The sequence below is a fragment of the Pristiophorus japonicus genome, chromosome 11 (genome assembly GCF_044704955.1).
Source record: "Pristiophorus japonicus isolate sPriJap1 chromosome 11, sPriJap1.hap1, whole genome shotgun sequence".
Classification (NCBI taxonomy): Eukaryota; Metazoa; Chordata; class Chondrichthyes; family Pristiophoridae; genus Pristiophorus; species Pristiophorus japonicus.
The window spans coordinates 6,324,201-6,336,975 of NC_091987.1; the positions used below are offsets into that span (position 1 = coordinate 6,324,201).

The 12,775-nt window shown below is 49.1% G+C and overlaps 1 protein-coding gene across 3 annotated transcripts in view; it reads right to left on the reverse strand.

Annotated features, from left to right (window-relative positions):
- Nucleotides 1-642: 642 nt before the first annotated feature.
- Nucleotides 643-12,775, reverse strand: part of LOC139275691 (junctional adhesion molecule B-like) — a 103,889-nt gene continuing 91,756 nt past the window's right edge. For all 3 annotated transcript variants that reach the window (XM_070892865.1, XM_070892866.1, XM_070892864.1), the window contains 2 exons: nucleotides 12,504-12,546; nucleotides 643-1,581 (listed from right to left, as the gene is read on the reverse strand). In XM_070892865.1, coding sequence (XP_070748966.1) covers nucleotides 1,521-1,581; nucleotides 12,504-12,546 — 104 coding nt within the window. In that variant the 3' untranslated portion in view covers nucleotides 643-1,520. The remainder of the gene's footprint in view (nucleotides 1,582-12,503; nucleotides 12,547-12,775) is intronic.

Sequence of the window (12,775 nt, forward strand, 5' to 3'; positions counted from 1 at the left end):
CGAGGCCCCGTCTGCTCTCTCAAGTGGATGTAAAAGATTCCCACGGCCACTATTTCGAAGAGCAGGGGAGATCTCCCAGGTGTCCTGGGCCAATATTTATCCCTCAACCAACATCACTGAAACAGATTATCTGCTCATTATCACATTGCTGTGTGTGGGAGCTTGCTGTGCGCAAATTGGCTGCCGCGTTTCCCACATTACAACAGCGACAGCACTTCAAAAAGTACTTCACTGTCTGTGAAGCGTTTTGGGATATCTTGTGGTTGTGAAAGGCGCTGTATAAATCAAGTCTTTCTTTATTGGTGAACAAATCTTAAATCAGACCGAGATATCAGTAATTTTAGATTAATGGGGGGCCATGGATTTAAATAAACATCAGCACAGATAGGACCGAGGTGCTGGGTATCGAAGGCTGGGTGGGTTTCCAAGGGGTCACAGAAGCCCCTGCTTTATAGGACTGAATAAAAAGAGCAGGTGCAGTGTGGCTAGAAAAGTAAAAAGGCAAGAACTTACATTTATATAGCACCTTTTATGGCCTCGAGACAGCCTAAAAGCACTTTACAGCCAATGCAGTACTTCTGAAATGTAGTCGCTGTTGTCATGTGGGAAACGCGGCAGCCAATTTGCGCACAGCAAGCTCCCACAAACAGCAATGTGATAATGACCGGATAATCTCATCATAGTGATGTCGGTCGAGTGATAAATGTGGCCAGGACACCGCTGAAATTCCTGCTAGGATTAGGTTTAAAAAAAAAGTTAAGTCAGAACTCTTGACTCTTACTAGATTTCCAGCATTTACAGTTCCTTTTCCCTCTTAAAAATAAATCTAATTTCATATGAATTTCAAATGTAGAAAAAAAAAAAAAATCCCTTTCTCTTACGTGTCAAGACCCCAGTTAATGGAATGTGGGGTCTGCGGGACTTTGCGTATTTTAATAGGCGGTGGTTTATGTGCATGGATGTGAGCCAACAGTACCTTCCCCCCTCCCATCACCCACACGATGCTGTCTCCAATCGGACAATTTAAAGCTACTTTTGAATGGAAATCATTGGGATAAATCTCGAGTTTGTGCGATAGTGAGTCGGCAGCCTGATCCACTTCTCTCCCGGTTCTTCTTTCCATCAAAGTCAATTGGGAGAGGTGACAAATGTGCTGCTGAGCTGCTAGCCACACCGGTCAACAACAACAACTTGCATTGATGTAGCGCCTTAAACGTCGTAAACCGTCCCAGGGCGCTTCACAAGAGCATGATCAGACAACTTTTGACACCGAGCCACATAAGGAGATAGTAGGACAGGTTGGTCACCGTTAGATTTTAAGGAGCTACTTAAAAAGGTTGCAGAGAGAGGCGGTGAGGTTTAGGAAGGGAATTCCAGAGCTTTAGGGCCCAGGCAGCTGAACGTGGAGCGAGGGAGATGGGGGATGTACAAGGTGCCGTGTGGAGGAGAAAAGTCAAGAGACTGTTCTAACTACAAGCTGAGAATTTTTTTTCCAGATACGAATAGTGGTTTGAAATTCTTCACGGACGCACTGCCCTTCCCTCCACTTCAGATGATGAAAGACTTGGTATGTTTGAAATCCTGCGACAGCAAAGAAAAACAGAAAATCAGAAAAATAAATAATCGCGAAAATCTATAATTATATGCAATAAGTGAGAAAAGCATTCGGGGAAAAAAAATAAGCGAGAGAGGCCAGTCATTTCATGCTGGTTTCTTCTGATCAGCAGCCGGAGATTTGGAATTACCTCCCAATCTGCAAAATCCCCTCACTGACAACCGACTGATCTCAGGATGTGTGTACTTACAGCCATTAGGCCTGGTGGCTTGAGATGGTCAGGGTGAGGTTAACATAAGAAATAGGAGCAGGAGTAGGCCATATGGCCCCTCGAGCTTGCTCCGCCATTTAATACGATCATGGCTGATCCGATCATGGACTCGGGTCCACTTCCCCGCCCGCTCACCATAACCCCTTATTGTTTAAGAAACTGTCTATTTCTGTCTTAAATTTATTCAATGACCCAACTTCCACAGCTCTCTGAGGCAGCGAAATCCACAGATTTACAACCCTCTGAGAAGACATTTCTCCTCATCTCAGTTTTAAATGGGCAGCCGCTTATTCTAAGATCATGCCCCTCTAGTTCTAGTCTCCCCCATCAGTGGAAACATCCTCTCGGCATCCTGCATCAACACCTGCACTTTGGCATTCGGATTTTGCCCTGCATGCCCCAGGATGCGGAGCTCCCGTCACTACACAACAACGTGTCATTTACGGCTTATGGCGATCAGCACCACAGCAGACCCACCAGGATTTAGCACAGACACAAAACAGGTGCTCCAGTCTGCACCTTCTCCACACCCCCCGCTCATCGACCGACAGACAGACGATCTGCCCCCTCTCTGTACTGAGGATGACCACTCACGGTAGCGTAACGTTTCCACTAATGCCAGCTACCTCTCTTGCACACCGTCTAACTGGACCTTCTTGTGTCAGCCTAGGCAGTGAGTGCGGCCAGGATATTTGACAGCGGTGGGCTTCAGAGACAGGGCCTATCCTGTCCTCCTCGGATATCCATGCACCTGTACTATCCAACACATAGCACTAGACAGTGATTTCCCCCAGCCCCCCTGTCTCTGTAACCAAGGGCCCCGGTACAGTCACTCTGGCTGTGATCAATTAACCCAACACAGACCACGGTTCAAGCTGGGTCTTATGGTCTGGCTCATGATGGCAAAGTGCACCAAGGATCTCCGGGAAACATGAAAACCCCTCCAAACAGAGAAAGCTGCAAGGTTATTCGCTGTATTATTTCTGATCCTAAGGACGCAAGAACCATAGGGAATAGGAGCAGGAGTAGGCCAAATGGCCCCTCGAGCCTGCTCCACCATTCAATAAGATCATGGCTGATCTGATCTTGGCCTCAGCTCCACTTCCCTGCCCGCTCCCCATAACCCTCGACTCCCTTATCATTCAAAAAACTGTATATCTCCACCTTAAATATATTCAATGACCCAGCCTCCACTATTATTCCCTGTGGGATGTAACGGGTCAGAATTGTAAGTGTGGGTGGTTGTGATAAGAACATGAGAATTAGGAGCAGGAGTAGACCAGATGGCCCCTCGAACCTGCTCCGCCATTCAAGAAGATCATGGCTGATCTTCTACCTCAACTCCACTTTCCCGCATTATCCCCATATCCCCCGATTCCCTTAATATCCAAAAATCTATCAATCTCGGTCTTGAATATATTCAAAGGCTGAGCCTCCACAGATTCACTCTTCATTGCTAAAGAGAGCTGCAAAGTTTCACTTCAGTTCAGCAGCCATACCAAAGATTCACCACGCTCGAAGTGAAGAAATTCCTCCTCCGGTCAGTCCTAAATGGCTGACCCCTTATTCGGAGACTGTGATCCCTGGTTCTAGACTCCCCAGCCCGGGGGAAACATCCTCCCTGCGTCTACCCTGGCGAGCTCTTTTAAGAATTTATGGGCGAGAAATTTAGTGTCGCTCAGTTTGAGGCTTTAAGCCCGGCTGGTGAAAGTTAACGGCGTCTACCGCGAAATTCGGTTTCAGCACCCCAAGAGGGAAATGGATCGGTAAATCAGTCATTGCACAATTCTCTCTCAGGGCAGTGAAGCCAAAAATCGTTGCGATGGAATTCCCAGAGCGAATGTGGATGAGGCGATGGGCGTCAGACATTCCGGTGCCAGGGGCGAGGTAAGATGACCCGACGCAGACGCAGTTACCCCATCGCAGTCTGCTCAGAGCGGCAACATGGCTGAGGGTGGAGCTCGCCAGCGTGTCCAGCGCTGTTCCAACGCGACCCTGGAGGCCGTGGGGAGGCGATCGGATGTCCTGCAGCCAGAGAGTGGCAGGAGACCCTCCACCGAGAGTTTTCAGACATTTGTGGAGGAAGCTGGCACAGCATGGTCTGCACCGAACACCGTGCCCAGAACTGCGACACAATGTCGCAAGATGTTCAACGACCTCACTCGGGTGGTCAGGGTGACTACCCTTTCTATTAACCTTACGATGCCATAATGGGAACTTCACTGTCTCACACAATGTACAGTCTTGTGCAGTGCCTGCTCCTTCATGATGTGTACCAGCCCATGCGCTTTGTTGCAGAAGAGAGCTGCAAAGTTCTGCCTCAGTTCAGGGCCCCTTGTTACGTATGTAACTATGTAATACTTGCCACTAGAGGGCGCGACCTTTGGAGTCCTAATGATCACCTGCACACATGTGCAGGGCCAGTATAAAAGGTTGGCTGCCAAGTTGTTTAGGCACTCTGGAGTTGTAAAAAAGACTAAGGCCACACTAAGTTTAACTCACAGTACTCAGCCTCGTGGAGTTCTTGTATATCTAACACTCCTCTTGGTCCCTACTCAGCCTCACCCCTCCTCTTACTACCTTTTCACTCTTTATATACATTTGCAAAACTTTAGCATTACCCTAAATCTTATATCGCCGTTCCTTCATTGTCGCTGCAGAGCAAGTCAGACTGGAGATCGAGTGAGCTTCACTGCTGGTGCTGCCTTTAACCATTGGGCTCCAAGGGGGAGCTCACTTTCACATTTAAACAACAAAGGAAGAGTCCGGACTGGACCAGGGCCCACCGACACCTGGGATTCCCTGGCCCAAGACCGCTCAAAGTGGAGAAGCATCCGGGAAGGCGCCGAACACCTTGAGTCGCTTCGCCGGGAGCACGTGAAAGCCAAGGAGTGCACGACAACCCAAGCCCCCCCACCCACCCGTCCCTCCAACCACCGTCTGCCCCACCTGTGACAGAGACTGGTCTCTTCAGCCACCTGGGAACTCATTAGTGTGGAAGCAAGTCATCCTTGACTCGGAGGGACTGCTGAAGGAGCAGCCGGTAGCCACCAAATCCCACCGTTCACACAGCTACTCTGCGCAGATACTGAGAGTTAAATGGACATCTGCACACTTCCATACAGTAAAGCAGCTATTCAACTGTGCAAGGCACATGTGGCAGACGATTAGCTGCACACTCACTCACACCTCCTTCTCTTTGTTATTGCAGGTGGAACTTGCTCGCAACAGGCGATAACAAACGGGGACTGGAGAAGGAGGGTCTGAGCTCCAGGCCCTCACGGAGGTGGACAAGCGAGTGGCCACCATTATAAGCGCACAAGTAGGTGCGATAGTGGTCGGGAAGCCCCCCCCCCATGGACAGTGGCGGTATGTTCATCCCCTTTCCCTCTTCGGATGAGACCATTTACCCCCGAAAACACATGCCTTTCCCGCTTTACATATAAATGTCACCTTCCCTTCCTGCCCCTCCCCTGCTGCTAACTACACTTCTGTCGCTTTGAGCTTACAGATAATGAGCCAGAAGCACAACAGCCTGTCCGTGAGGCGTCCGCCTCCAATGAGGGGGAAGGGGATGACAGTTCTGCGCCACTCCTGCAGGATCCAGCTGCTGCAGACAGTGGGGACACCACCTCGACGGGCGAGGCGATCGTCCTGGGGTTTGACGAGAGCGAGGTCCCTGGATACAGTGGTGTGCAGCAACGCCAAGCGCGAGGGGAAGCTCGGGGGGGGGGGGGCGGGGGCAGCTCCCCAGAGGGTGAGTCAGCCCCGGAGTCCTGCTGAGCCTGACTCAGAGGTTATGGTGACAGAGTCAATGGGAATGCACCGTGACCTTATGGTGCATTGGCAAGGGTCCCGCAGAGCATGGATGCACTTGCTGTAAGGTTAGGGGGAGGCCTCCTCAAGCATTGCATCGAGCCCATCCGTGGCAACTATCAAAGGATGTTGGCCGACGTGGCAGCAGCTATTACAGCACAGGCCGAAGCAAGGCCTTTGTGATGTGATGCAGTCACTGGTTGGTGGCATCAACTCTCAGGCTGCTCTCACGCTGACTCAGATTGATGCCACCCAAACACTGACTGCTGCCATCCTCTCTGGATTACCCACAGTCCAACGGGGAACTCACGGTGTCGAAGCAGGCCAGCAATCTGAGCTCCAGACGATTGCTCCTGATGCCGAGGCTCTGCCCCGGGGGAGTGGCAGTGTGTCGATGGAAATGGAAGGTGCTGTCCTCTCTCAACATGACAGCATACCGGCTCCCACCACTGCCACTCCACCTTTGCACCTGCACCCCACCCAGCCGAGACTGCTGCCGCCCATGCTGAGATGCTGCAGTCCGCAGACGGGCTCTCCAAGGCCCAGAGCTGGTTCAGTGCATCCTGCTCGACCTTCTGCAGTCTCTGCCTCACAGACACAGCAGCCTTCAAGCAGCCTTGCTGCAGGCACTGCGGGCACATTAAGGAGGAGCACTAGACATGGAAGGGGGGAAAGGGAAAGGGTGGGAAATATGAGAGCAAGTCCCAACAAGGACTTTCCAAATCATGGCCAGATGTCCACATCTTGTAAATATAATGCGACATATTACGTTACTGATGTTTGACGCCTGTTATTTGCGGATAGATCTTGGCATAATATGGTTCATGGGAGCTGGTCTTGCATTTCAGATGGGAGGGGCGTTTGTATATATATTCCTCAAGTTAACTGTGTGCTGTGCTGTTTGAAGGGGCATTTGTTACATTCTTTGTTCGTTGCTGGTGAAGGGTTATTGGTGATCTGCTTGAGGACATACTCTTGTTCCAGATAATAAAATGTTAATTTGACCATTTGCACTGCCGTGACGTGTATTAATGGAGAATTTCACGGAGCTGCGCCATGAGACTAGCACATAGCGAGGTGACTATCGGGCCCAGTCGTCATCTGGTCGTTGATTCATCGGAATTGATGCAGGATGAGGCACTGACGTGTGGCCAGCATTGGCACGGTGCGTCCTCCATGGCTGCTGATCCTCCTCCTGGTCTGCCTGGCCGTGTGGTGCATCAGCACGCTCATCTTCCTCTTCCTCTTGAGGTGGCACTACAATCGCCGGAGGCAATGCCTGGGCCCTCAGGTTGTACAACATGCAGCAGACCACATTGAAGAGCGAGATCTGATCAGGGGAGTACTGAAGGCTGCCTCCAGAGCGGTCAAGACATCGGACACGCTGCTTTATCAGCACGATAGTCTGCTCTATGAGGTTCCGGGTGGCCACATGGCTCTCGCTGTACCGATGCTCAGCACGGGTGTTGGGGTTGCAGGGGGTGTCATGAGCCAAGAGGCTAAACCATAGTCTTTGTCACCGAGCAGCCAGCCATGTCCTTCATAGAATCATAGAAGTTTACAGCACAGAAGGAGGCCATTGCGGCCCATTGTGTCCGTGCCGGCCAACAAGAGGCTATTCAGCCTAATCCCAGTTTCCAGCTCTAGGTCCGGAACCCTGCAGGTTACGGCACTTCAGGTGCACATCCAAGTACTTATTAAATGTGGTGAGGGTTTCTGCCTCTACCACCCTTTCAGGCAGTGAGTTCCAGATCCCCACCACCCTCTGTGTGATGACATTTCCCTTCAAATCCAATCTAAACATTCTACCACTTATTTTAAATTTATGCCTCCTGGTTGTTGATCCCTCTGCTAAGGGAAATAGGCCCTTTCTGGCCACTATATCTAGACCCCTCATAATTTTATTCACCTCAATCAGGTCTCCCCTCAACCTCCTCTGTTCCAAGGAAAACAAACCCAACCTATCCAATCTGTCCTCATAGCTAAGATTCTCCACTCCCGGCAACATCCTCGAAAATCTCCTCTGTACCCTCTCCAGTGCAATCATGTCCTTCCTGTAATGCGGTGACCAGAACTGCATGCAGTACCAGCTGTGGCCTAACCAGTGTTCGGGTAGCACGGGCCAGCTCACACTGATGTGTGTGCGCACTAGGTCCGTGCAGCAGAGCTGGTCTCCAGTCATCTTGGGTAATCCTTGCCATTGGAACAAGATCTAGCTCTGTCAAACCCGTGTGGTGGCTGGTGTGTAACGGCCACCCCACGTTAAAAAAATCCACCCACAGGCATCTTCCACCCTTCAACATGTAGTTCGGGATCTGGAGTATTAGGTCCTTCATCGAAACACCTGTGAACTCATCCCTTTTTGGTGTGGAAGCAAGGCATCCTCGATACGAGGTACCACCTAAGAAGAACCAGCAATGTTTTATACAGTTCATGCATAATCTCCCTGCTCTTGACAGTTAATTCAGAAACTAAGGTCCTGAACTTAAGGAAAGGTAACTTCGATGGTTTGAGGCGTGAATTGGCTAGAGTAGACTGGCAAATGATACTTAAAGGGTTGATGGTGGATAGGCAATGGCAAACATTTATAGATCACATGGATGAACTTCAGCAATTGTACATCCCTGTCTGGAGTAAAAATAAAACTGGGAAGGTGGCTCAACCGTGGCTAACAAGGGAAATTAAGCATAGTGTTAAATCCAAGGAAGAGGCATATAAATTGGCCAGAAAAAGCAGCAAACCTGAGGACTGGGAGAAATTTAGAATTCAGCAGATGAGGACAAAGGGTTTAATTAGGAGGGGAAATTAGAGTATGAGAAGAAGCTTGCCGGTAATATAAAAACTTACTGCAAAAGCTTCTATAGATATGTGAAGAGAAGAAGATTAGTGAAGACAAATGTAGGTCCCTTGCAGTCGGATTCAGGTGAATTTATAATGGGGAACAAAGAAATGGCAGACCAATTGAACAAATACTTTGGTTCTGTCTTCACGAAGGAAGACACAAATAACCTTCCGGAAGTACTGGGGGACGCAGGGCCAAGTGAGAAAGAGGAACTGAAGGATATCCTTATTAGGCGGGAAATTGTGTTAGGGAAATTGATGGGATTGAAGGCCGATAAATTCCTGGGGCCTGATAGTCTGCATCCCAGAGTACTTAAGGAAGTGGCCCTAGAAATAGTGGATGCATTGGTGATCATTTTCCAACAGTCTATCAACTCTGGATCAGTTCCTATGGACTGGAGGGTAGCTAATGTAACATCACTTTTTAAAAATGGAGGGAGAGAGAGAAAGCGGGTAATTATAGACCGGTTAGCTTGACATCAGTAGTGGGGAAAATGTTGGAATCAATTATTAAGGATAAAATAGCAGTGCATTTGGAAAGCAGTGACAGGATCGGTCCAAGTCAGCATGGATTTATGAAGGGGAAATCATGCGTGACAAATCTTCTGGAATTTTTTGAGGATGTAACTAGTAGAGTGGACAAGGGAGAACCAGTGGATGTGGTGTATTTGGACTTTCAAAAGGCTTTTGACAAGGTCCCACACAACAGATTGGTGTGCAAAATCAAAGCACGTGGTATTGGGGGTAATATACTGACGTGGATAGAGAACTGGTTGGCAGACAGGAAGCAGAGAGTCGGGATAAACGGGTCCTTTTCAGAATGGCAGGCAGTGACTAGTGGAGTGCCGCAGGGTTCAGTGCTGGGACCACAGATCTTTACAATATACATTAATTATTTAGATGAAGGAATTGAAGATGACACTAAACTGGGTGGCGGTGTGAGCTGTGAGGAGGACGCTAAGAGGCTGCAGGGTGACTTGGACAGGTTCGGCGAGTGGCCAAATGCATGGCAGATGCAGTATAATGTGGATAAATGTAAGGTTGTCCACTTTGGGGGCAAAAACACGAAGGCTGATTATCTGAATGGCGGCAGATTAGGAAAAGAGGAGGTGCAACGAGACCTGGGTGTCATGGTTCATCGGTCATTGAAAGTTGGCATGCAGGTACAGCAGGCGGTGAAGAAGGTAAATGGTATGTTGGCCTTCATAGTTAGGGAATTTAAGTATAGGAGCAGGGTGGTCTTACTGCAGTTGTACAGGGCCTTGGTGAGGCCTCACCTGGAATATTGTGTTCAGTTTTAGTCTCCTAATCTGAGGAAGGACGTTCTTGCTATTGAGGGAGTGCAGCAAAGGTTCACCAGACTGATTCCAGGGATGGCTGCACTGACAAATGAGGAGAGACTGGATCAACTGGGCCTTTATACATTGGAGTTTAGAAGGATGAGAGGGGATCTCACAGAAACATGATGGGACGGGACAGGTTAGATGCCGGTAGAATGTTCCTGATGTTGGGGAAGTCCAGAAGCAGGGGTCACAGTCTCAGGATAAGGGGCAGGCCATTTAGGACTGAGATGAGGAGAAACTTCTTCACTCAGAGAGTTGTTAACCTGTGGAATTCCCTACCGCAGAGAGTTGTTGATGCCAGTTCATTGGATATATTCAAGAGGGAGTTAAATGTGGCCCTTACAGCTAAGGGGATCAGTGGGTATGGAGAAAAAGCAGGAAAGAGGTACTGAGGGAATGATCAGCCATGATCTTATTGAATGGTGGTGCAGGCTTGAAGGGCCGAATGGCCTACTCCTGCACCTATTTTCTATGCTCTTGTATTCCATGCCTCGGCTAATAAAGGCAAGCATTCCGTATGCCTTCTTAACCACTTTATCTACCTGGCCTGCTACCTTTAGGGACCTGTGGACCTGCACTCCAAGGTCCCTTTGTTCCTCAACATTTCTGTGTCCTACCATTTAATGTGTCTTGCCTTTCCTTGTTAGCTCTCCCCAAATGCATTACCCCACACTTGTCTGGATTGAATTCCATTTGCCACTGTTCAGCCCACTCGACCAGTTGATTAATATCTTCCTGCAGTCCGCCGGTTCCTTCTTCATTATCAACCACACAGCCGATTTTGGTACCACTTGCAAACTTCTTAATCCTAACGCCTATATTCAAGGTTAGATCATTGACGTATATCACAAAAAGTAAGGGACCCAGTACTGAGCCCTGCGGAACCCCACAAGAAACATCCTTCCAGTCACAAAAACACCCATCAACCATTTTCCTCTGCTTCCTGCCTCTGAGCCAATTTTGGATCCAACTTGTCACTTTGCCCTGGATCCCATGGGCTTTTACTTTCGTGACATGGAACAGCGGACCCCGTGTATATTACAGAGGAACAGGGGACACCGTGTATATTACAGAGGACCAGGGGACACCGTGTATATTACAGAGGACCAGGGGACACCGTGTATATTACAGAGGACCAGGGGACCCTGTGTATATTACAGAGGACCAGGGGACACCGTGTATATTACAGAGGAATAGGGACCCCGTGTATATTACAGAGGACCAGGGGACACCGTGTATATTACAGAGGAACAGGGGCCCCGTGTATATTACAGAGGACCAGGGGACACCGTGTATATTAGAGGAACAGGGGACCCCGTGTATATTACAGAGGAACAGGGGACCCCGTGTATATTACAGAGGACCAGGGGACACCGTGTATATTACAGAGGACCAGGGGACACCGTGTATATTACAGAGGACCAGGGGACACCGTGTATATTACAGAGGAACAGGGGACACCGTGTATATTACAGAGGACCAGGGGACCCCGTGTATATTACAGAGGAGACCGTGTATATTACAGAGGAACAGGGACCCCTTGTATATTACGAGGAACAGCGGACCCCGTGTATATTACGAGGAACAGGGGGCCCCGTGTATATTACGAGGAACAGGGGGCCCCGTGTATATTACAGAGGAACAGGGGACACTGTGTATATTACAGAGGACCAGGGGACACCGTGTATATTACAGAGGACCAGGGGACACCGTGTATATTACAGAGGAACAGGGGACCCCGTGTATATTACGAGGAACAGCGGACCCCGTGTATATTACAGAGGAACAGGGGACCCCGTGTATATTACAGAGGACCAGGGGACACCGTGTATATTACAGAGGAACAGGGGACCCCGTGTATATTACGAGGAACAGCGGACCCCGTGTATATTACGAGGAACAGGGGACCCCGTGTATATTACAGAGAACCAGGGGACCCCGTGTATATTACAGAGGAACAGCGGACCCCTTGTATATTACAGAGGAACAGGGACCCCGTGTATATTACAGAGGAACAGGGACCCCGTGTATATTACAGAGGAACAGGGACCCCGTGTATATTACAGAGGACATGGGGACACCGTGTATATTATGGGGAACAGCGGACCCCGTGTATATTACGGGGAACAGCGGACCCCGTGTATATTACGGGGAACAGGAAAGGTGATGATGGTAGTGAAGTGATATTACAATGTTCTGGTCAGTTCCTGCTATCTGACTCTTTCTTGCCTGTTGATTTTTTGGGGGAGCTTAAGTTTGCCATCAGTGTAATACAATGTGCTGTAGAACTGAGGGAGCAACCAGTTCCCCTCCCATACACAGGGGAAACTAAAACTAGGGGACAGAGTCTTAGAATAAAGGGCCGCCCATTTAAAACTGAGATGAGGAGAAATTTCTTCTCTGAGGGTTGTAAATTTATGGAATTCTCTGCCCCAGAGAGCTGTGGAGGCTGGGTCATTGAATATATTTAAGGCAGAGACAGACAGATTTTTGAGCGATAAGGGAGTAAAGGGTTATGGGGAGCGGGCAGGGAAGTGGAGCTGAGTCCATGATCAGATCAGCCATGATCGTATTGAATGGCGGAGCAGGCTCGAGGGACCAAATAGCCTACCTCTGCTCCTATTTCTTATGTTCTTATGTTATGTTCTAAACGCACATCACATTATCTCAAACTTACTTCAGTAGCTGGAGTAGCAGTCTTACGGTTGGTGCCATTTGACCTGTGGAAACAGAAACAACAGGTGAATACAGTATATCCCGAGGGAGAGAAATGATCAGAGACACAGGTGAGTATAGTATATCCCGAGGGGAAGAAATGATCAGAGACACAGGTGAGTATAGTATATCCCGAGGGGAAGAAATAATCAGAGACACAGGTGAGTATAGTATATCCCGAGGGGAAGAAATAATCAGAGACACAGGTGAGTATAGTATATCCCGAGGGGAAGA